Source organism: Cryptomeria japonica, chromosome 7 (genome assembly GCF_030272615.1).
Source record: "Cryptomeria japonica chromosome 7, Sugi_1.0, whole genome shotgun sequence".
Lineage (NCBI taxonomy): Eukaryota > Viridiplantae > Streptophyta > Pinopsida > Cupressales > Cupressaceae > Cryptomeria > Cryptomeria japonica.
The window spans coordinates 778,348,273-778,374,874 of NC_081411.1; the positions used below are offsets into that span (position 1 = coordinate 778,348,273).

At 34.9% G+C, this 26,602-nt stretch overlaps 1 protein-coding gene across 1 annotated transcript; it reads right to left on the bottom strand.

Annotated features, from left to right (window-relative positions):
* Positions 1-5,285: 5,285 nt before the first annotated feature.
* LOC131068965 (longifolene synthase) lies at positions 5,286-9,066 on the bottom strand. Its single transcript, XM_058004258.2, has 9 exons — positions 8,779-9,066; positions 8,471-8,655; positions 8,268-8,383; positions 7,823-8,067; positions 7,594-7,685; positions 7,401-7,490; positions 6,551-6,908; positions 5,812-6,063; positions 5,286-5,721 (listed from the first exon to the last, which is right to left on the bottom strand). The coding sequence occupies exons 1-9, from the start codon at positions 8,890-8,892 to the stop codon at positions 5,425-5,427; spliced, it is 1,749 nt and encodes a 582-aa protein (XP_057860241.2). The 5' UTR covers positions 8,893-9,066; the 3' UTR covers positions 5,286-5,424.
* Between the last annotated feature and the right edge of the window lie 17,536 nt (positions 9,067-26,602).

Here is a 26,602-nt window from a genome sequence, read left to right on the forward strand (position 1 = left end):
CATTATATCTTGAGCAATGAGCTCTAGGAAGTGTTCCTAAATGGATATGCATTCCCCATTGTAATATTTACACATACTACTATACAGTATCATCTTATTGTGGGTATGTTCCCATTGTGGTTTTTCCCTTAACTAGGTTTTCCTTGTCAAAATCTTGGTGTTGTGTGTTGTTCTATCAATTTTCTTATCTTTTCTATTTCTATAGTTTTTCAAATCTGTATTTGTGATTAAGTTTGTTGATTTGGTGAAAATAGATTCACCCCTCCTTCTCAGTTTTCCTTCATTTTTGATGCCAAAAAGGGCAAGGTATAATGAACTTCAAGCTGACATGCATGATCCCAAGGCAAGATACAAATCAACACAAGTTACCAAATGGGACTCACTATCATTTGGCAAGTATAGAGAAATGATGAATAGAAATGAACAATATCTCTTGATCATGAAATTTTCCTTGCTCCTCTAATTCAAGAGACCAATATCATAGAAAATACTATTCACACATTCATTGCATCAAAACTTTATCACCTTGAAAGATGTGATCATCAAAGCTCACTACAAATTGACATTTGCACTTTTTCTTCCAACATATGATTCCATAAATATTTCAATAAAACCACTCCACAATTCACACATTTGCACATCTATTTATATCATGTTATTCACCAAAAATCTCAACTAGGTCAGATATAAAAAGAATAAACATAATTTACACAAATTTGACCACCATGAGAAATTGCACTAAATGTGGTCCACTCTAGGAGATAAATACATTAGAACATGAATTCCTAAGTTGATCCTAATAAAACACACATAACAACACACCCTATAAAGTCAACATCAAATGTAACATGTAGATAAGCAATATAACATGTTAGTTAATCAACCCAATAACAATATACATAAGAAATTACTTAATTTATATGTTCACACACCATGCTAAGACCCATAAAAACACCTTAAATCAGCCTCCAAAGTATATCTAGACCAAAAGTGTATGATCCAAAAAATATAAATCATCTGAGTTGGCTAAAGACCAACACAAATGATAACGTCAAACAATAAAGCATCACAAATTCACTTGCAAAGTAAACTATCACTTGAATCTTAAACTAGCAAATGCACACGTAATATGAACATGTCCTCCAAGCTGCAATTCTTGAATCAACATGGTAGAGCAATGTATAACATTCTACAAACTAGTCTTGAAGGAAAACCTCATTGTAACAAACTGGAACAACTAACTTCAACACCTAAACTGTTAAGCACCTGAAAACATGTAATAGTGTAACATCCATACAAAAAGATGTTAAATCCACAATCGCAGGCCATCATCTTTAAAAGCCAGAGGAATATAGAGAATTCTCCTATAAAGACTTTAAATATGCTTTCCTATATATTTTTAGCTTCAACTATCATTACCTTTCAGAAACACCATATATTCACTCAATATCACCACTAGAAACCATAAAAACATTAGAACATTAATCTTGAGAACATTATATGTTAGGCAAAAATCCACACACAATAGGTTAAAAAGGATATCCACATGTTGTGATGTATTTGGGTCCTCTATATATCCTAAAGTGGATTGCATTTATCATGGTTTCTCATGTTGGCCAACTTTGTGTAAATTATATTTATTCTCTTTATGGCCAACCTAGTTGAAAGTTTTGGTGAATAAGTTGATATTACTAGATGTGGAACTATGTGAATTTTAGGGTGATTTGATTGAAAGAGATTTGGAATAATATGTGGGAAGAAATAATGTAGATATTAAATTGTGATGAGAATTGATGATCATATCTTCTAATGTGTTAGAGTTTTCATGCAAAAAATGTATGAGTTGTGTGTGCCATGATATTGCTCTCTTGAATCAAAGGTTCAATGATAATTTCATGATCAAGTTAGTGAGCTCTTTTGGTAGCTTGTGCAAAATGTGTATCTTTCCCTTGGATTGCATCTTAGCTTTCAAGTCCATTTTATCTTACCCTAAGGTTGTGCACCTTAGCCTCCATGTCTAAATTGGGATCAGTGAGCCTCCTTAGCCTTGAGCCTAAAATATTATATTCATTTATTCATATAGAGAGTTTGATTATCACTGCGGTTTTTCCTATATTGGGTTTCCACATAAAAAATCTAGTGTTCATGTGTTCGGTGTTTATTGATTCTTCTTCCATTGGTGCTTAGTTGATTGAAGATAATTGATATGTGTTTGTGATTGAAGAAAGTTTATGTATTTTGTCAAGACTATTCATCCCCATACCCCTTAATCTTGTGGTGTGTTCAACAATTGCTATCAAAGAAAGTTTCCTCCAAGAAAAGGCTAAACCACTTGGGGAAGTCCAAGATGGAACAACATTGTCGTCACAAAGTACCAAAATTTGATCATTTAGATTATTCCATTTGGAAGGAGTAGATGGAATCTTATTTGGATTCTATGCTATTTGGAGAATGGGAAGCTATTAACGATGGTTGTACTCCTTTGGCTTGTGGTCCTTCAACTTCAAATGAGATCAAGTTTTTTGAAGACAATGGAAAGGAAACAAATGCACTTATCAATAGTTTGAGTGATTATATGCTCTTCAAAGATGTCCCTCAAGACCGCAAAGGAAGTTGTGGAGAAGATAGGAAATATTTATGAAGGAGATTAGAAGATCAAGCAAGTCAAGGTATAGAATATGAAGTATAAATTTGAGACTCTGGGAATGTTTGAAGATGATAACATTTATAGTCACCTGCATCGAGTAAATGATATAGTAAGTCGAATCAATGGTGTTGGTGAAAAGATGGAAGAAAATTAGATTGTGAGAAAAGTGATTGTTGGAAACACCGTTGTCGTTGCACCAAAGTATTGACATCTGAATGCTCGATACAACTATGAGACTTAATGAATCCATGTGAGGTGATTAAGCCATGTCACAAATCCAAGTGATGTGTTGCACAAGGCATGGAGAACAAAGACACACACATTGAAAAAATCCCCTGAATGAAAGTGGGCGGTTTGAACCCATGACCCAGGCTCCAATACTAATTATTGGAAACACGGTTGTTTTTGCACCAAAATATCAACATGTTAATGCTCAATACAATTGAAAAAATTAATGTATCTCAGGAGCCAGTTAAGCCATGTCGCAAACCCGAGTGCTGCACTAAATAATACAAGGAGACTAAGGGTGCACACCTTGCAATAGTAATGAGAACTCTACCTAGATTATATAGACCTAAGTTGTATTCTATTAAGGAAAGTCATAATATGGATGCACATGCCTTGACTCATCTCTATGGATCTATCTCTACCTTTGAGATATCACAACTTGGAGATCATCACAATAGAAAGAGGAAGTCTAGAGAGAGATGCAAAAAAAGAGACTTTAAAATTTTGAAGAGGATAAATAATGAAGGTAAATAATTGATGAAAGGTATGTTGGGGTGGAGAAGTCGAATATCTCAACAAGGATAAAGAAAATATTAAAATTATGTATAATGGCATATTAGATGTAGGGAAACTCTAGGACTTTGACACTAAGTATAGAACCTAAAAAATCTAACATAAAACACACTGGAATTTTAAATTTTAAAATTTTAGCCTGAAACATGTGATGGGAACATGGGAGATGACAATGGATAAAATTTAGGTTAAAGGTTACCAAGGGGGTCAAAATAAGAGACATCTCATATTATTTGTTAGTATTATGTAAGAAGATCCAAAATAAACATTGGAGCTAGAGCTCATGTAAATTTTGCACTATAATATTGAATTCCAATAATATCTAGTTTGGAACATGTTTCACTAGATGACATAAAGAGAATAGTTATATTTAGGAGTGAACCTAATAAGGGATCAAAATAAGACAAAGAAAAATAATCTACATTAGGATCAAATAAAGACAATAACTACAAAAAATACTTACAAAATAAGACAAAGCATGAAATTAATACTTGGCCATTCAAAAATCTAGTAATGAATTCTAACTATGCCACTTATTATATTGCATTTATTCTCTAGAGATTAATCTTGAAAAAAATGAGTGTAAAATATCCCTATTCTAGATAAATTTGTCTATCTAAGATTTCTTAGGTGTATTTCCTTTTAGATGTATAGTTTCTTGGAATTGAATTCATGTATTCTAAACAACTATTCTTATTTGTAAGTGTTGGGATTGTGTCATTTTATGACATGATAGGCTACAAACATACTTATACATGCATTCTTAACACAAATCACTATAACATGCACCATGGTAATAAGTACTCAATTACCTTGGTTGGCTTCATAGGCTTAGATTGAAGTGGAAATAAACAAAAAACAAAATCTATTGCTAGTTATATTTTTCAACTTGGATCAATCCTCGTCATATTAAGTAGAAAAAATAAATAATATCATTAGGTTCATGTGAAGTAGAATATAGAGTAGAAAAGGAGTTAGTTTGGGTTTGAAATATTTTACTTATTCTTGGTCTTGTGTAATATTTTGCTTCCACATTATATTAAGACATTCAAAGTTTGGTAAAAAGTTATAACTAATCTCATTTGTCATGATAAAATAAAGGCATATTCAAATTAAATTCATAAAATTTGAGATATTTTTAAAGAAACAATTGCTAATCTACAATTTTATCTTACAAAAGAACAAATAGCTATTACATATAGCACTACTATTATACTATATATTATTTAAATTGTGAACAATTCTTAATATAATAGAGGTGATCATTAAAGGTTGATATTTGTAAAATATTTTATTCCTTATACATCATGTACATTTACCTAGCCAATCTTAGAAAATGATGTACAAAAAAAATAATTTCTAAAATATTATAATCTAAATACTAAATTAATATCGCTATTCTTTATTTTTATATTTGCTGCCTAACATTTTACTTGTTATTGCCCTTATATTTTTATGGGGATGTTTCAAACCATAAAGATGCATTAAGCATGACTCAATTGAAATGTGAAATGTCAATAATGAAATCATGTGCAACTTGTGATGAAATCTACCAATGTAGATATCTATAGATAAAATATAATTAATATGTGACATGCAATAAAAAAGGTGCATCATAAATTAATCCTATCCACAAAAAATAGAATGTAGTGTATAAATAATTAACCTAATGATATTTTCAATTATGTTTATACCAAAATATAACATTAGATGGCTTTATATTAAATCTAATGCAGATAATTTAACACTTTCATAAGATATAAAATCCAACATGTTTTAAAGTATTGATGCATGAATATTTAAAGTAACACATTGATAAAGTGTAGAAGCAATACAATTATTATCAAAGAGTAAAAGTCTATTTTATAAAGAATAGTATCTTTCTATAGGAATGTAGATTTAATGACCATTATTTATGACAATATGATTATAGTAAACTTTTATTTTGGCCTTCATATGATATAAACACTATCATTCTATGCTTTAACTAAATCAAAAAGAACTTTAAATACTCGTTGCTTGACTCCCTTATCATGATATGAAAACCCATCTCCAAATATATAAAAGCTCTGAACTCCTCTGCCAAGATTGAAGTATAATTTATCCCATTCAAGTAGAACTTTGTCGGGATTCAGAAATTCCGATGTTAATTCTGTAAGCAAATCGTCAAAATGGTTGTTCATATGAATTACTGCATCTTCTTCTGAATATTCATGATGATCCTTCATATAGCAAGAAATTGCTGAGGCTGTTTGTCCATGGAGCTTGTCATCCTTCAAAAGAATAAAAATATGTTAATATTATAAGCATGATAAAAAAATTATCTATTATTAATCATGAAATTGAAATAAAAGGAAATAAACCTCGAAATCATGAATATCATCCACTATGCGTCCCGTCAACCATATAAGCTCATAGAATCTTGATTTACTGAGAAATATTTTCTCAATAGCATCATCTTCCAAATTAGGAAATGCTAAGAGGATTGGGTGCAATGATAATAGTCCACTTGCTCCAGTTGTTGCAGCTATGGTTATGTACTCCTTATAGGTTGGAACATATTGACCTTCTTTCCATTGTGCTTGTTTCAAACTAGCTTCAGCATAATCTACCCACTAAAACACAATATTATGAAATTCTTAAAATTTGTTCCATGATAAAATTTTATGATCAATATGCTTATTTCAATCTTTCAAAAGTGTAATAATAAATTTGTTGAAAAAATTATGCATGCAAAAAATTATAATAATATATTTATTATTTTTCCTTTAATAATATCACAAAAGATAAGATGTAGCTATAACTTAAGTATAATTTATATAATCTACAATAATTATTGGAAGTAATTTAATAATGTTTACATAATTCTTAAAAGTTCAAATTAAATTTAAAACCCTTCTATTTATTTTTTATAATATTATAAACATTCTTTTAGAAAAAAATATGGAAGAACACAATCTAAATGTATGTAAAATATTAAATGATTGAATTTTTTGTATATAATGATTTGATAATTTTAATGTCAATTTAAATAAAATAAAAAATATATAATTTTATTTTTCTATAGTTTCAACTAGAATTATTTAAGGAAAGAATACATACTGCTTTTGTAATGAACTGTATCATGTCACGTCCTTGGATTTGAGTTGCCTCACTTGTCAATTCTTGTAACGTTTTGAAAACAAATTCCACAATTTTTTTAAAATTGCTTGGAATATTTTGTACAATAGAAATATCCCAACCTTGAATAATAGCATTAATAACAAGCTCAACTTGCTCAAGGGTCAAGTGATCATCAAAAAGATCATCTAATAAGGAAACAAGAGTTGCTACTTTGGCCAAAGCTATTCTGCTACTACCAAACTCTGCATTATCTATGGCACTAACTGCCAACAGGTAATATTCAATTGAGCGCTCTCTAACTGCAATCAATTTTGAGACCCCAGAATTTCGCCACCAACTGCAATGAAAAATAATCAAATTAATTTTCACTTGAAATTCTAATTGAATTTGAATGAAAATGAGAACAAGAGATATCCTCCCAATTGAACAAAATAGGATGGTTAATAACACCTTCTATGATTAGAAAGCCTAAATTAAAGAATAATAATTAAATGATTGTGCATATATTGGCCACTTTTTAAAGTGAACTATTGCTATGCTTTTAATAATTATGTGTACTTGTTTAATTCAATGAATCAAAAAGAGTAATTGTTGCATAACATAATATCATATTAAACATGAATTAAATAATTGTAGATAAAAAAAAATTATCAACTTAACAAGTGACATAATAAAATATGCTCTAAAATGAGATGCATATTCTTATGATATAAAAATTTATTTTTTGTTATATGAACATTTATAATAGAAACTTGGCGATATGATTCCTACTAAATTATTGGAAAAATAAAGTTAATAATTGTTCAATTTTTCCCACTCTAATAGTTACCTCGAGAGTTTCTTCATCTCCATCTTGTATATATATTGCAATATATTGAAATCCAATTTGACCAACTCTAAAATGATTTTGTCCTTCAACCTAAAAAATTAAAAAATTATGATATTCCTAACCTTAAAAAAAATTAACATAAAAATAAAAAATAAAAAATAAAAAATTTATAATAACATCCTACAGCTCTTACCTCGAGTTGTCCAGTTCATATATTTCTATATAACTCCGGGCCTCCCATGGAGGAAAAGTAGAAGGCCATTCATATAGGAGAGCATACTCAGCCTATAAAATTAAATATATATATATATATATATATAATCAATGTTAAATTTGATACTTATATTTGTGTCTGTGTAACCTGCACCTTAGATTTAATATCTATTATTTAAAAAAAACCAAATTCCAAAAAAATACATTACCTCTTTCAAATAACTTTTCTGCTTTATATCTTCAGATTTTTCTAATAATTGTTTGAGATAAGCAGAGCTGAACACTTTAGCATCCTTCATAACTGTCTCTCCAAGAAATGCTAAACTTGAAGCTCTTAAAAGATTGATCATACTTCTCATCATGTATTCATCTCTTATATCGATCAGATTACTATCATTATCTCCTCCATGGGAAATGAACTGCCCATTTTTGTTCTTGAAATTTTTCAACACATCTTTTCAATATACAGCATGTTAATAAATAATTAGTTATTGATAAACAAGAATAGGACTTAGTATTTGAAAATGTTAAACCTTAATTATAAGAAACTTGCGAATCATTTGAAATCATCGAAATAAATAGAATTTTGAAAAGAACCAGAAATTAAGATGCCCTATTACAACAATGGAAAAGCATAATGAATTATTTGAATACCTGCAGAAACATGATAACGATATAGTCGAAGTACTCTCAGTCCTAAAGCAGTTGTATTCAAATCCTTTGTAGTGCTTTCACAGCCTAATCCTATCCCCACACTTCCATCCCAAAAGCTGCATCCATTTAACAAGAGTTTTAACACTTTCTGAAAGAATTTTAACAATCCAAATGTTAACGTTAAAGAGATAATTTTAACAGACCGGTAAACATAATCAAGAGCCTCTTTTATTTCAGCCTGAAAATATCGATCTATTCCGAGGCAATGCAATGCATCAACCATCTCAAGCCGTTCGATTAGATCGCCATCAAATCCGGTTTGCATTTCTTTTAACAAGATTTTGACTTGTTTAACCAGTGTTTCAACACGTTCACGGTATTCAGAATCCTGAAAAATATACAATCAATAATATAGAAAAGAAATAGATATAAGAGAATAATGTAGAAAAGAAATATAGATAACATAGTAATACAATCAAAATGAGTAGAGCATAATAATGTAGAAAAGTACCGCGTATGATGTTTGCATAGATTGCACAAACCCATCATTCCACAGATTTAAAGATTTTTCTGGTGTTTCCACGAAAGAAACAGAAGAAATGTTGGCTCCCTTCAAAGTAGACATCGCAGAAAAAATGTGAAATCTTCTCAACTTTTCAAGTTTACAAGTTTAATGTTGAATGCGTGTGCTCAACTTTACAAGAACACTGATATTTATAATATTGCCAATGCGAAGAGTGGAATTTGAATGCTTTGCATGGTTTTTAGTGTTCAATGAACTCGTGTTGTTTGAAATTATGCTGTTGTGTGTCTTTATCTCATATAATGATATAATGTCAAAAAGCATATATTGTTTGGTGGGAAATATGAAATTATGCTGTTGTGTGTCTTTACCTCATATAATGATATAATGTCAAAAAGCATATATTGTTTGGTGGGAAATATGAAGTACTACCGTCATATAATGATATAATGTGTGTCTTTACCTCATATAATGATAGAATGTCAAAAAGCATATATTGTTTGGTGGGAATGTGTGTCTTTACCTCATATAATGATAGAATGTCAAAAAGCATATATTGTTTGGTGGGAAATATGAAATTATGTTGTTGTGTGTCTTTACCTCATATAATGATATAATGTCAAAAAGCATATATTGTTTGGTGGGAAATATGAAGTACTTGTTGAAATGTGGCGACTGATCAGCAAAGTACTATACACTCAGCACAAATTTTTTTTTGCCGTTTTTGTTGATGAAAACCGACATTGTAATAAAACCCTAAAAAAGGTCGACTTTGTTTGTTGCCCTAAAAATGCATGTTATAAGCGGCTGGGATGCTTAAGGCATTGTAAGGTTGATGTACTGTTTTGCTGGATAATAAGAAATATTGGACGACTGTGTATGGTGGACGTAACCCATTCTGGGTGAACCACGTTAAATCTCTGTGTTATCTGTGTCCTGTTTTATTTCTTTATCTTTTGTATTTAAATCTGCATATAATTGTTAGTTCATATTTGCTTCGGATCTGCTTGAAACCCTAACAATTGGTATCAGAGCGAGGTTTTCTGTAAATTGGCAGGACTTTCAGATTTGAGTGGGAGCAATGGAGGATTCCAAATTCAAGGTCGAAAAGTTTAACGGCCAGAATTATCAATTATGGAAAATGCAGATGGAGGATTACCTGCATCAAAAGGATTTGTGGCGGCCATTGGAAGGAAAGGCAAAGAAACCGACCACAATATCAGATGAAGAGTGGGACATTTTAGATAGAAAGACACTGGGATCCATTCGATTGTGCCTTGCGTCATCTGTAGCATTCAATATAACAGAAGCAAAAATGACTGTAGATTTGATAGCAACATTGGCTAAGTTGTATGAGAAACCCTCGGCTTCGAATAAGGTATTTCTTATGAAGCGTTTATTTAATTTAAAAATGAGTGAGGGAGGATATGTAGCGGAGCACTAAAATGAATTTAATACAATTACCAGTCAATTGTCTTCAGTAAAAATTACCTTTGCAGAAGAGGTTAGGGCTCTCTTGATTTTATGTTCTTTGCCAGAAAGCTGGAATAGCTTGGTTATGGCTGTAAGTAACTCTGTCTCTGGTAAAAATACTTTGGTATTTGATGATATTGTTGGTGTTATCCTAAGCGAGGAAATGCGAAGGAAAAGCACAGGTGAGACTCCAACATCATCGGGTAGTGTTTTGAATGTGGAGAACAGAGGAAGATCAAAGGAAAGAGGAAAAGGCCCTGGGAATGAGAAGTCACGAGGGAAGTCAAAGAAAGGACGCTCTCAATCTAGAGGAAAGAAAGATTGCTGGTACTGCGGAAAGCCTAGTCATCTAAAGAAAGACTGTTGGTCTCGGAAAAACAAAGAAGGAGACAAAAATGAAAATGACAGTAAGGAAGCTAATATTGCAAGTAATACTTTACAAGATGCTTTAATCTTATGTTTGGATAATGTTAATGATTCCTGGGTAATAGATTCTAGGGCTTCATTTCATGCTACACCCCATAGAAAATATTTTCTAGATTATGTTCAAGGTGATTTTGGACAGGTATATTTGGGTGATGATGAGCCCTGTCAAATTATTGGAAAAAGAAAGACAAAGATCAAGTTGCAGAATGGTAATGACTGGTTTCTGCAGGAGGTAAGACATGTTCCTAATTTAAGAAGAAATTTAATTTCTGTAGGGCAACTAGATAGTGAAGGTTGCATAGTTACCTTCTCAGACAGTATGTGGAAGGTCACTAAAGGATCATTAGTAGTAGCTAAAGGTGTGAAGGTAGGCACATTATATCTGTGTATTGGTAACACTTACTCTACCTTATCTGCTACAGATAAAGTTACTGCAGGGACAACAACAATAAATGTTGCAAGAATAGATTTGATAATGTGGCACCATAAGCTTGGGCACATGAGTGAGAAAGGGATGAAAATCCTTCACTCCAAAAATCTATTGCCAGAACTAAAGAAGATTGATTTAGAGTTCTGTGAAAACTGTGTTTATGGTAAACAGAAAAGAGTCAGATTTCTCCAGGTTGGGAAAGAGAAGAAGAGTGAGAAGTTAGAGCTTGTACATTCAGATGTATGGGGACCAGCTCAGGTATCTTCTCCTGGTGGCTCTTGTTATTATGTTATTTTTATTGATGACTCAACCAGAAAAACATGGGTATATTTCCTAAAACAAAAATCAGATGTTTTTGAAACTTTTAAGAAATGGAAAGCTTTGGTTGAGAATGAGACAAGAAAAAAGTTGAAGTGTCTGAGAGCGGATAATGGAGGTGAGTATTGCAGCAAAGCATTTGAAGATTACTGTTCCTTAAATGGGATTCGAAAGCAGAAGACAGTTCCAAGAACTCCACAGGAAAATGGTGTGTCAGAGAGAATGAATAGGACCATCATGGAACGTGCGAGGAGCATGAGATTGCATGCTAGATTGCCCTTACATTTTTGGGCAGATGCTGTACATACTGCTGTCTATTTGATAAATAGACGACCTTCAACCCCTTTGGATGGTGGTATTCTAGAGGAGGCATGGACTGGTAAAAAGGTAAATTATTCTTTTCTAAAAACTTTTGGTTGCGAAGCTTTTGTCCATGTTGATAAAGAAAACAGAACCAAGCTTGATGCTAAATCTCAGAAATGTACCTTCATTGGATATGGGATAGATGAATATGGCTATCGGTTCTGGGATTTTGAAAATAACAAAATAATTAGAAGTAGAGATGTTATATTCAATGAGAAGGTTGTGTATAAAGAACAAATGCAGGAAAAGAAGCATGAATAGGACAAACAAGAATATGTGGTGTTGGATGAGATTCCTGAAAATGAAATGCCATAGGTACCTGATGCTCAGCAACAACAGATTGTTCCACAAACTCCTGCAAGTGTTAGATGTTCTACGAGGACAAGTAGACCCCCTGAAAGATTTTCTCCTTCTTTGTATTTTATTTTATTAATGGATTCTGGTGAACCAGAAGAATATGAAGAAGCAATGCAGGTGGATGCCAAACAACAGTGGCAACTAGGCATGAAAGAGGAGATGGACTCCTTGATGAAAAATAAGACTTGGGACTTAGTCCCTTTACCTATAGAAAAAAGAGCCTTGCCTAACAAATGGGTTTATCGGCTAAAGGAGGAGGAAGGAGGTCAGAAAAGATATAAGGCCAAACTTGTGGTAAAAGGTTTTGCATAGAAAAAGGGTATAGATTATGATGAAATATTTTCTCCAGTTGTAAAAATGACTTCAATTAGAACTGTACTTAGTCTTGTGGCTGCAGATGATTTACATCTTGAACAATTAGATGTCAAAACAGCTTTTTTCCATGGAGATTTGGAGGAGGAAATTTACATGTTGCAACCACAGGGATATGAGGTCAAAGGTAAGGAGAACTTGGTGTGCAGGTTGAAGAAAAGTCTGGATGGCCTAAAGCAAGCACCCCGACAATGGTATTTAAAATTTGATAGTTTCATGGCTGAACACGGTTATCATAGATGTCATTCTGATAATTGTGTATATTTTAAGAGATTTGATAATGGCAGTTATATTATCCTATTGCTTTATGTTGATGACATGTTTGTTGCTGGGTCTAACATGCAACATATAAATGATCTTAAACAGAAATTAGCCAGGTCATTTGCTATGAAGGATTTGGGTGTAGCTAAGCAAATTCTCGGTATGAGGATTACACGGGACAGGAAAAAAAGAACCTTGAATTTGTCCCAAAGTGAGTATATAAAGAATGTGTTGAAAAGATTTAACATGCAGGATGCAAAAGCAGTTAGTACACCTTTGGCTAGTCATTTCAAATTGACTAAGGAGATGTGCCCAAAGGCACAGGAAGAGGTTAATAAAATGTCTAACATCCCGTATTTATCAGCTATTGGCAGTTTGATGTATGCAATGGTATGCACAAGGCCAGATATTGCACATGCAGTGGGAGTTGTGAGCAGGTTTATGAGTAATCCAGGTATGGAACATTGGAATGCTGTGAAATGGATTCTTCGGTATTTGAAAGGAACTACTACGAAGTCATTATGTTTCAAAGGATCTAATGCTACTCTAAGTGGATTTGTTGACTTTGATCTGGCAAGTGATATTGATTCACGAAGGAGTACTACAGGGTGTGTTTTTACTATAGGGGGAACTCCAGTCAGTTGGATTTCTAGGCTACAAAAGGTTGTTGCACTTTCAACCACTGAAGCTGAGTATGTTGCTGCTACAGAAGCCAACAAAGAGATGATTTGGTTGCAATGTTTTCTGAAGGAATTGGGTCAGACACAAGAGGATAGCCCATTGTATACTAATAGCCAGAGTGCCATTCATCTTGCGAAGAACTCTGCTTTTCATTCAAGGACAAAGCACATTCAGCTCAGGTACCACTTCATCTGGACTATTTTGGAGGAGGGTCAGTTACGGTTTGAGAAGATTCACACAAGTGAGAATCCTGCCGATATGTTCACAAAAGCAGTTCCACAGGAGAAGCTGATTTCTTCATCAGTTTCTGTTGGTCTTCTTGATTGATAATTGTTGAATTTATACCAGTCAAGTCCTAGTGTTTTATCCAGCGGATGTTACATGTACAGTGGTGTCGTGTAGTATCAGTCTCCAAGTGGGAGATTGTTCGGTGTGGAGCCTGATCAGTCTCCAAGTGGGAGATTGTTGAAATGTGGTGACTGATCAGCAAAGTACTATACACTCAGCACGTATCCTCGCGGGGGTCCGGGGCCGGGCTGGGCCCCGGGCAGGGGTTTGGGGGTGGCAGCCCACGAGAAAAGCGGGGGTTCGGGGGCAGCAGCCCCCAAGAAATTTTTTTTTTGCTGTTTTTGTTGATGAAAACCGACATTATAATAAAACCCTAAAAAAGGCCGACTTTGTTTGTTGCCCTAAAAATGCATGTTATAAGCGGCTGGGATGCTTAAGGCATTGTAAGGTTGATGTATTGTTTTGCTGGATAATAAGAAAGATTGGACGGCTGTGTATGGTGGACGTAACCCATTCTGGGTGAACCACGTTAAATCTCTATGTTATTTGTGTCCTGTTTTATTTCTTTATCTTTTGTATTTAAATCTGCATATAATTGTTAGTTCATATTTACTTCGGATATGCTTGAAACCCTAACAGTACTACCATCATATAATGATATAATGTGTGTCTTTACCTCATATAATGATATAATGTCAAAAAGCATATATTGTTTGGTGGGAAATATGAAGTACTACCGTCATATAATGATATAATGTCAAAAAGAATATATTGTGTTGGTGGGAAATATGACATGCTCTTTTCTCCAATTCAGCAAAAATCAGCGAAGAAATACCACTGCGCCAATTCCGATGGTAACGCTTTTTTATGAATAGATTAATACGTACAATAGTATGTATTTATTCCATTGAAAAAATATTAACGTATAAGATACATATATTAATTGAAGAAAAATAATATACAAAATTATAGATTTCAGAGATTCTGGTACTTTTTATATTAAAATTTATTTTTTACTAACTAATTATAAAAAGAAGGACCTCCATAAGATGTCTCTCCTTATTATTTATATAGATTAATTAACAAAGATAATCTAATAAAAATTAAAATCATATAAAAAAATAAATAATATAATACAATATAATAAGGATAATAATATAATTATACTATTATATTAATATTATATTATTATTAGTTTTAGCAGGAATCAGAAAAAAAGAAGAGCTCTACACATCCACATCAACATCGTGGCAATCTTCTTCCACACCAAGGCAAGAACGACGACATGGTTGGCAAGCCTTGATTCGGCAGGGAAGCACCTTCACATAACCACCCATGGCAATTGGTATTGGGCAAAAAAGCTACTAGGGAAGAGAAGAGGGAGGCTAGGGCTTCTCTGGAAAGCATGTGGGTGATCCCCATCACCTCTCGAATCCCTGAGTGCGCCACCAAAGCAAACATCATACCATTGGCTTTTCAAGAAAATTCTTCAGGACCCAGACATCTCCTTCAAAAGCCACAACAGTATTCCCGTCCACATAAATATAGAGTGGAGGGTTACAGAAGACCCGCTAAGGATGGAGGAAGGGCATTTCCATATCAGGGCCCCAAATTAGCCAATTCAAGGCCGATCTCGAAGCTGGGGGACTCGCTCCATCATGTTGCAAGGAGAGACAGTGCCCTAGCAGCAATAAAACCCGAACCGGAGTTCATCAAAATTTTGAACCCCAGAGAAGCCATGGATTTAAATAATTATTGCAGAGGGCACAAGCTCTTTGCAAAATGGGGAGGGATTAATCAGCCACTCGACGAATTAGTGGAATGGTGGAAAACTACTTTCCATGTGCAGGTAAGTATCACATCCCTAGAAAATAATTTTCTATACATTGAATGCTACAAAAAATCCTTGAAGGGCAAACTATTGCATGAAGAATATGTTTTTTACAAATGTGCAAATTTCAATTTCATTGATTGGCAACCTAAATTCGATGCTAAGGGATATGAATTTAAAAGGGTATCAACATGGATAGAAATCCCCAACGTTCTTATAGAATTAATGTATTGCAAAATTCTTATAGAAACTGGGGATAAATTGGGCAAATTCAAGGCCATAGAGAAAAATTGGTCAGATAAATCTTACATAAAATTGCTAATAGAAGTAAACAAGGACATCGAAGACCTAAAAAACATAATCCTAGAAACAATAGATGGAGCTACATTCTAAAACCGGTATGGTATACTGGCTCGGTAGTAGAAGATTTAGCTTTCTGCAAAAGGCCAAACCCTAATCTGCAGAAGCCGCAGGAAATAGTAAATGACAACCATAGAGATTCAAATGATAAGATAAACATCCAATTTAACAATGACAGGGGCGGCTTCATTATAAACACTGGTCAGCAAGAGAATGATAATATCCCAACCCTGCCTCCTTTCCTGGTCTTGAGTAGTAGTCCAAACATAGCCGATAACAACAAAGAAACTCAGGTTTATGATAATGAGGACCGAATCCAAGGAGAACTGAACAATGTTATAGAAAATTTAATGGAGAAACCAGCTGAAGAATTTTTTGAGGAGGTATTCATTGATACTTCGACAACTAGGGTAGATAATGTCAACATCTCCAATATAGAACAGGTTCAGATCCCCCCCAAAACCCCCTTACTAATCACCAACCCAATTGAGGTGGCTCAAGAGGATACAACCACAACCTCTCCCAATCTGGAGGAATCCCCTATTATGGAAGGATTGAATGCAAATGAGGAAAGAGAATTCATTATCAATGAACTGATCAATATGTAGGAAACAAAAAAATAACATAGTATTAAACAATACCTCAATCAACCCACAAAACAAAGGTATCCTCTAGATGGGAGGTGAGAAATTAACTCCCGACTGTGGCAAATCCATGAGCAACAAAAGAGGTCGAAAGTCTCTTTTAGACAAAAGGAAGATGGACGTGGATGCGTAGGGGTAGGCCAAAATTACAACACCATTGGGGCAAGGAAAATCTCCCCTCCCCCTCATAGAGATATAAACATACTTACATGGAATGTTACAGGTTCAGGAGCCCCTAACAAACAAAGACTGATTAAGCGAAGCATAATAAAATATGCTATGGACCTAATTATGATACAAGAAACAAAACTAGACACGATTGATATGAACAATTTTAGTAGAAGATTCACCCAATGACAGATGGAAGCGGTGGAGTCTGTAGGGGCATCGAGGGGACTGGGTGTAATGTGGAGAAAAAATGCAGTTACATTCACATGTCAAACCAAGATGCAAAATTGGATGGCTGGCAAAGTAAGAGCCCTTAGTCTAAATCTTGAGTTTATTATTATCAATGTTTATGGCCCAATTCCAATAGATAAAAAGAGATTAATGTGGTAGGAAATTGAACACTACTTAAATACTCGGGATGAGAAACACATCATCATAGGTCATGTTTTCAACACCATCTTATACTCATCTGATAAAAGCAGTGGTATAAAAACCATTAGACAACCATAAAGAGACATCACAAATTGGATAAACAACAATAACGTACTTGAAATCAGAACTGAGATGGGTTTTCACACATGCAATAATAGAAGAAAAGATTTCTCCAACATTGCAGAAACACTTGATCGATTTTTCTTTAAAGGAGATCTAACCGATCTTAAAACAGAACTAAAGACTACAATATTACCATGGTCAGGCTCTAATCACCATCCAGTACTTTTAGAACTTGTGGGGGAAACAAAGCAAAGTGGGTGTCCCTTCGAGTTGGAAAGAATGTGGTTTACACATGAAGACTTCCTCCCCAACATACAAAAATGGTGGAAGGAGAGTGTCTTTGTAGGATCAAAAATGTACTGTCTCATCTCCAAGCTGAAAGAGGTTAAGCATAAATTATTAGATTGGAACAAAAAGAAATTTAAAAAAATCTTCAAGGAGAAGTCAAGAATTGAGAAAGAGCTGAAGACAATAAACACTGATATGATGTAAAATGAGATGACCTCTAAAACATACAAGGCTGAAAAAATGCTTTTATGTGAATATGAAGGCATTCTAGCTAGAGAAGAGATATACTAGGAACAGAAATCTCAAGAGACATAGCTAGAAGATGGAGATAGAAACACCAATTTTTTTCACAATAGTGTCAAAATGAAAAGGGTAGCAAATAAGATTACTCAAATTACCAATGATAGTGATCAAATCATTACGGATCAAGATTTGATCGCAAAAGATGCAACCAAGTATTTTGATAATATCCTCAACAACTGGGAACACTCAGACCTCGTTAACAATAGAATCTTATTAAATAACATACCCAAACTGATAACAGAGGGTGATAATAAAATGTTAAACTCTAAAATCACCCATGAAGAAGTTACAATGGCTTTGGCACAATTTCGGGGAGCCAAAGCCCCTAGACCAGATGGCTTCTCTGCTAGCTTTTTTTAGAAATGATGGCACATCTTAGGGAATGAGGTTACCAATGCCTTGGAATCTACCGCAATCAGGGAGATTCCTAAAAGACATTAATAACACCTTTTTGGCCTTAATTCTAAAAAAGGAGAACCCCTCAAAGTGGGAAGAGTTCAGACCCATTTCTCTATGTAACATTACTTATAAACTACTAGCTAAAGTCAAGGCCAATAGACTAAAAACATTACTGCCCACCATAATATCAAAAGAACAAACAGACTTTGTACCCAATAGATCAATTTTGAATAGAATTATTATTGTACAGGAAGCCATCCACTCCTGTCAATCTCGAGGGCAACCTAATATGCTGATAAAATTAGACATCAAAAAGGCTTATGACAAAGTGGATTGGTATTTCCTTTGTAGTTGCATGAAGGCCTTTGACTTTAACAAACAATGGATCAATTGGGTTTACTTCTACATATCAAACCCTAGATTTTGTATCCTACTAAATGGGAAACCAGAAGGCTTCTTTGAAGTATCTAGGGGACTCATACGGGGTAACCCTTTATCCTCATTCTTATTTATAATTGTGTCTGAAGCCTTAGGTAGAAGCCTGGATGCATCACGGAGGTCTAGCAGACTGACGGGGATTCAAATCACTGGTGGGGTAGAACCATGTACCTACCAATAGTTTTCTAATGACACAATGATTCTGGGGAAATGATAGTTAAAAGAAGCCAAGGAAATTAAGAATATATTACAATCTTATGGGCTGGCTTCAGGAAAGATGGTAAACAAGGAGAAGTCGGAAATATTCTTCTTTAATATGGAAGCATAGGAGGAATACAAGATAGCTTCGTATCTAGGGTACAAAATAATCTACCAATCTTGTATTTGGGGATACCTTTGGACAAAGGTATCAGAACTAATAAATTTTGGGATCCCCTGATTGAAAAAGTAAGGAAGAAGTTGTCATCTTGGAAAGCCTTATGTCTGACAGGGGCAAAAAGATTAACCCTCATAAAAACAATATTAGCAGCAATGCCTATTTATCTTCTATCATGTATTCCACTTCCAAAAGGGGCATATAGGAAACTAACTCAAATAATTAGAGATTTCTATTGGAATGGTGCAAAGGATAAAAACAAAATGAAACCGATATCATGGGAAAATATATGTCGAGAAAAGAGTGATGGAGGCACTGGAATAAGAAAACTATGGAAAAATAAAGCGTTAGGGGCAAAATTGGCATGGAGAATGTACACATCCTCAGAAGTCAAATGGGCCAGAATCCTTAGGAGAAAATACATATCACAAAATAAGAGAGAGGCAGTATTTAGGGAAACAAACCCACCCAAGGGATCTAGAATCTGGGACTTTATAAAAGAAAGCTGATTGCTCATAGCGAACCACTTATCCTGGGATATTCGCGATGGTAAAACTGCCTTGTTTTGGGAAGATTCCTAAGAGGGTTACCCCTCAATAGAAATTCTAATGAACACAACCGGCATAAAAGAACAAATGAAACCTTTATGGGGTAATCATGCAAGGGATTATATGACATTGGCATCAAAATCGACAAAGGGATGGAAATGGAAAAACATGCTCCCACTCTTGGTGGACAACAATGACTGAGAATTGGTGCAAATTCTTGAGGGCAGATTAATAACACTCATACATGGGCTAGATGACCTTATTTGGTCGAGATCAAAGGATGGACAATACAATTGCAAAGATGGTTTCAGAACCATATATGATGAGGCAAACAATATCAAGGAATATATCCCTAACATAATATGTTTGGACAAATTCGGTCTCCCAAAAGTTGGGTTCTTTTCATGGGCCAAATTTTAGGGGAAGGTCCTAACTACACAGAAATTTAAACTTAGAGGTTACAAAGGACCCTCAATTTATTTCTTATGCAAGAAAGATGAGGAAGCAAATGATCACATATTCACAACCTGCAACTACACATGCTAGTATTGGCTGATGGCACAACTAGGTTGGTCAGGTGCCCTCATCCCTTACCTAAAGGATTGGCTCAAAAGTTGGCCAATCATCAAAAGGAATAGTGTCTTTCACAATTTATCGATATGCATCTTGGCAATAGTAATCTGGGAGATTTGGAAGGAGACGAACAAGAGAATCTTCCAAGAGACAAAAATGAAGGTAGAAAATTTTATAGCAAAAATAGAAGCCTCCATCACAAAAACCTCCAATAATGGGAATATGACCATTGCACAACATGACAAGACATTTATACACTAGGATAACTACATTAAAAAGTAGTGGAATGGGATTAAAATCCCTCCTTTCTTGGGGAAGGGGAACAGAGACAAGACCGGTGGTAGACAAGCATGCAAATGGGTTCCCCCAAAGATTGCATGGTGCAAACTCAATTTTGATGGAGCATCCAGAGGCAATCCAAGGGAGGCAAGGACAAGATGTATAATACATTCACATGATGGGATATGTATTGGATCAAGATCCCGGTATCTAGGGCATTGCACTAACAATAAAGCATAATTGTTGAGCTTAATAGAGGGTATAAACCTATGCAAATAGTTAAAAATATCCAAATTGGAAATAGAAGGGGACTTGAGCATCATAGTTAATGCAATAAGGAATAGGACAATGCCAAACTAGGAGCTCAAAAGTTTATTGGATAGAGCCCTTTCTCTAATGGAAATCTTCTCAGATTAGACGCTCAATCACATATATAGGGAAGATAACACATTGGCAGATAAGATAGCTAATTTAGGGGCAGATGGAACAAATAGAACCACATCATTAACATACAGGCATTCAGAACAGGATACTCATAGGCAGGCAGAGATTTAGACATAATCCTAAAGACAACACATTCACAGCACATTCACATACATAGTGGAAGGTATACATATGGATATGCACAAATAGCAGTATATATGTACGTATATATTTGTATGTATATAATTATATGTGCACACGTATACATATATAACTATATATAGATACACACAAACACATATATTGATATATGTGCATATAATCGTACATATAACTATAAACAATGTTCATAGAGAAAAACAAAGAAATATACACAATGTATGTTGGTATGCATATAAGGATACAAATATATGCATATATACAAAACAACATATAATGACAGGACAAAATAGGGCTAGAACTTTCAAAAATGTGATAGAAATGCTCACCTGTACACATATAATAGGATTATCTTCAATCTATATATACATACATACATATGCATATATATATAGATATACAAATATGGATATAGATACATATTCATATAGGCATACATATATATGCATATAGGTATAAACATAGATATATGCATATAGGTGCATATGTGTATACATAAATATACATGCATGTATATAGAAATATATAGATATATATGCATATGGACATATATACATAGGGATCTCTCTATGTAGACTATCAGGTCTCGACATAGCTCCAAATATGTTCCTTTGATGGTTAAAAGTTATTCTGATGAGTCCTCCTCATGGTCTGCATCTCATTTGGTACATCGGGTCACATTATCGGGTGTCAAAACAACTCATTCTATGCTTCTCCGATGACCCGATGACATCGCCCTCGTACTTGTGCATCTTCATCCCTCTCTGTTCTATTGGCATATGCTTCCCTGATAAAACCTCCTTCTTGTTCATCATGTCTCAAAGCATATTGGGTGTCAAGACACCCTATGTTTGTCAGATGACCCAATGACATTGAGGTCCAACTTGTCTGTCTTTAGGTCTATTGGCTTATGCTCCCCCGATAAGGTTTCCTTCCTAACAACTACCTCAGCGTCCTCATCGGGTATCGACATAGTGGAAAAATCCTCTTCTGAATAGACGGTCATCCCCATGACATCACCTTGGTGTTGTTTTAGTCATTTCTTTCATTGTAGGATATCCTGATGAAACCTCATGATATTCAACCTATCACATATCAGGGTAGATATTTCCTACACTATCCGATGTCCTGATGATTTCAAAACATCTGTTCCACATTCTCCTTCATTAGTGCTTGACTTGTCTTCCTCATTGGGTATCGGCATAACCTAGAAAACCTCTCCTCGATGGCTCAAGTTACCCCGATGACTATTGCATCATCAGAGTAACTCCAGCCAATAACAATGCCTTTTTCACCTAGTCTATTGGGTATGGGGGTAACATAGAATAATTATCGGCTTATGCTCCCCTGATAAGGTTTCCTTCCTAATAACTACCTCAGCTTCCTCATCGGGTCTTGGCATAGTGGAAAAATATTCTTCTGAATAGCCGATGTCATCCTGAGGACATCACCTTGGTGCTCGTTTAGTCACTTCTTTCAGCATAGGCTATCCCGATGAAACCTCATCACCCTATCGGGTATCGAGGTATCGATTTCCTACACTATCCGATGTCCTGATGATTTCAAAACATCCACTCTGCATTCTCCTTCATCAGTGTAAATCATTCGGATAGCCTCCTCCTCTGTGTTCGACTTGTCTTCCTCATCGGGTATCAACATAACCTGAAACACCTCTCCCCGATGGCTCAAGTTACCCCGATGACTATCACATCATCAGAGTAAGTCTAGTTGATAACACTGCCTTTGTCAACTAGTCCATTAGGTATCGAGGTAACATACAATAATGATTTATCAGAACAACTCATTTTATGTTTCTCCAATGACCCGATGACATTGCCTTCATACTTGTGCATCTTTTTACTTCTCTGATCTATCAGCATACGCATCCACAATGAAACCTCCTTTTTGTTCATCATATTGCAAAGTGTATCGGGTATCTAGACATCCAATTTTCTCCGATGACCCAATGACATCGGGCTCTAGCCTGTCTGTCTTTAGGTCTATCGGCTTATGCCCCCCGATGAGGTCTCCTTCCCGATAACTGATTCAGATTCATCATCAGGTATCGACATAGAGGAAAATGTATTCCTTTGAAGGGTTGATGTCATCCCAATGACAATTTACCTTGTCTCTCTTTTAGTCACCTACTTTGGTGTAGGCTATCCCAATGAAACCTCATTTCCATCCATCATGCTATATACCCTATCAGCTATCAAGGTAGCTTTATTTACATTGTCGGATATCCTGATGATTTCAAAACATACGCTCTGCATTCTCGTTAGTTGGTGCAAGTCATACTGATAACCTCGTCCTCTGTGCTCGACTTGTCTTTCTTATCGGGTATCGGCATAACCCAAAAATCCTTTCATCAATAGTCCTAGTTTGATCTACCCCGATGGCTTAGTATTCCCACTTTTTGGTGTTGCTTCATCGGATAGTCATGTCGATGACACTGCCTTCTATGATCTAGCCAATTGGGTATAGGGGTAGCACGAGAGATCATTTTTTGACAACCTAATGAAGTTTACTCTCTACTTGACATTGTCTTTCATCAGTGTAGGTTATACCGATCACCTCATCAACTATTGGAACAACATTTTTCTCACCTCCGATAATGAATAATTTGCCGATGAGCACCTTCATCTAAACTTCCTTTTGGTTCTCCTTCGGAGTGATCGGTCTAGGTCATGCCGATAAGTTTTTTGTTTTTCACTTCTGCTTTCCCGTTACCATTTTTCACTTAATTGGAAGGGTCACCGTGTTGTCAAAAGGGGCCATTTTGAGTTTTAGACTTGGGCGGGTTCTAATTAAAAGTGAAATGTTTTATATTTTTCTAAAGTCCTAAGTATTTTCCTCTATGGATGCGTCAGGTTCTTAAAGGCAGGATAAGTTCCATTTGATCTAACGGTTGTCATGACACCACAATGGGAATTTGTGCATTGAATATTCATCATGACTTAGCGACAAGCCACTAGTGGCGGGGTCAGCCTGATAGTCAATGGAGACAGTTAGCGGTGACGGTTTAGTGGAGATGGCTAAGTAATGAAGGACCTTAGGGATCAAATGATTATGTCATGATCTAATGATTGTCACTAGACCACTACGTAGAGATGCTCATCCTTTACTCATCATGGACTAGCGACTGAATGGTTGGCCCAACCAATGTGGGCGGCTTAGGTGTGTTAAAGGATTGACAAGTCGAGGGGAAATCAATGGTTGTGACTAAACCGCGGTGGGAAGATGCTCGACCTTTACTCATCACAGATCAACGACAAAGAGTAGGTGAGTGACAAAATGATGGGCCACTTTGAAGGTTTAATTGATTAAAAGGTGCGCTGAATTTGCGTGATGTAGTGGTTGTCGCTCGACCGTGATGGAAAGTTTCTCAAGTTTTATTCTTTGCAGATCAGCGATTGAAAGGAAATGCATGCTGAAAACATCTGTTTGGTATATTGGAGCGGAAAAATTAAGATTTGAATGGATTAATAATAGAATGTGTGGCTCCATTGATGGTAATTAATTCTCATTTATCGGTGGGGTGCCTTCATAAAACACTATTTTGAGACTTTAATCACAAAAGGCATTCAAGAGGATTTGAAGAGACAAGGTGCATAGTTTCTGTGAATTCTCAGGTGTCAAGCACATACTAAAATACAGTAATAGGGAGTACTTAAGTAAATATGGCATATTGGTTTACTTCAGCATTTAAAACATATACAAGTTTGACTACCATGGTAAGAGCAAGAAGTACATGCTAGATAGGTTGTGTTATTAGCAGCCCTTTGCTGACCAATGTTTATACACCTAATATTATTGTAGAATGGGTAATCTTTCATAGTATGGCCAACAATTTGTGATGCTAACTTAATATGAAAGAAACCTAAGCTATAATAACAAAAGGTGTAAGTATGCAGAAAAAATATTGGCTCTTCATCTTTGGCACTAACAATTAACAAAGTGGTTTTGCAGAAGGATTGTTTTGAAAATATGTTTTTACAGGATAATCAGAAGATGACAAATATGGTACCAGTGAACTAGTAAATTTGGTAGAAGTGAACTAAGATACAACAATGAACTAGGTTGCTACCTATGGAGGGCTTTTTGATTAGCCAAAATGCAAAATTTGTAAAAGATGGCAATAGGGAACCAGGTTGCTACCTATGAAGGCCTTGTAATTAGCCAAAATGCAGAATCTGTTAAAGATTACATGTAAATAGTCATTGATTGGACCTATGGTCTCGGGCAAGGCTAGAGGTTTTCTCCTCTCCGCTCTTTCCTATCAGTGACCACATTGAGTGAGGATTGTAGTAATATTTATTAATTAATAAAATATGGCTTAGGCCTTTTATTGAGCAAAAAAAAAAAAATTATATAATTATTAAAACTAAATTAATTTTAATTATAAATTAATTAAAATTAATATTATCTATAATAATACTATAATATATAATAAAAATTGTTAGAGTAATTGGGTCTTTACTTGATTAATTAAACAATATTTGTTTAATTCTTTAAGTTCCCTATTATCTTTTTACACTTAAGCTAACATTAGATGCATAATAATTAATTCTTTTATTAAATATTATGTGGAAGCCTAGGGTTTTTCCTTTTAGGGTTTCTTGACCTATTAAAGGTTAATTTTCTTTTCTTTGTATCATTATCTCATTACACTTTTGGTGAATATTGAGCTCTCCTCTTTTGAGCATATTTTCTTGTGTTTTTTGTTCTTCAGATTATTGTGCTTCCTTGCTTCTCCTTGTAACAGATTATTCAACTTGTAAAATATCTTTAGGCTCCTATGGTGTTGTATTTTTTCAACTCCAATAAGGTATTAGAGCTCAGATCTACAACTATCTGTTCTTGTTTTTGAGAATTTTGCATTGGAAACAGATCTGGGGTTTCAGACAGTTTTTTTTGTGTACTTATGGATAGGCCTTTTTTTAGCACTTTGGGCCTAAACATACCTCACCATCATGCTCAGAAGGCCCAAAAACCCCTATAGTCATATCTAATTTGCCTAGTTTTGACTCCTGAGCATCTGGGGGTGATTTTTTCTCGAAAACCAGGTCATACGGCTCTAGCATGCAAATCGACAAAAAAAATTCAATTTTTTTTTTCTTTTTTACAACATGCAGGCTGAATATTTGATTTTTTTTTTAAATTATAAAAAAGAAATTAAAAAAAATCAAAAAAGGTCAAAAAAAGGTGAAAAAAGTAAGTTTTTTAAAATAAATTTTTTGGGTTTTTTGGGTTTGCGTAGGGTACAGCACTGACAATCCAGCCATCATACAGCAACCGAACCTGTCAATCCAGCCCCCTGTTGGCTTGACCCTCACTAGCTCCACCTTCCGACCCTCCGGCTCTTGCCGACCTGGCCCTCGCTGACACCTCCCTACGGCCCCCGCCGACTTCTGCAAGCCCTCAGAGGCACCCAACTAGTAGCACAGCCAGTAGTGCTACCCCACCCCCGCTAGCTACAATGTCACCACCTAACTCTGCTACCACCCTTGCTTGCCAATCCGCCACTCCTCCTCAGAGCGCCACCTCCTCCTAACTCCT

Bases quoted from the DNA above. Each gene is read 5' to 3' on its own strand.
- LOC131068965 (XM_058004258.2), bottom strand. From the start codon at position 8,892: ATGTCTACTTTGAAGGGAGCCAACATTTCTTCTGTTTCTTTCGTGGAA. The intron at 8,384-8,470 runs GTCTGTTAAAAT...AAATGGATGCAG, and splicing joins GCTCTTGATTATGTTTACCG to CTTTTGGGATGGAAGTGTGG. The intron at 7,686-7,822 runs GTAATGTATTTT...TTAATTTTATAG, and splicing joins AGAAAAGTTATTTGAAAGAG to GCTGAGTATGCTCTCCTATA.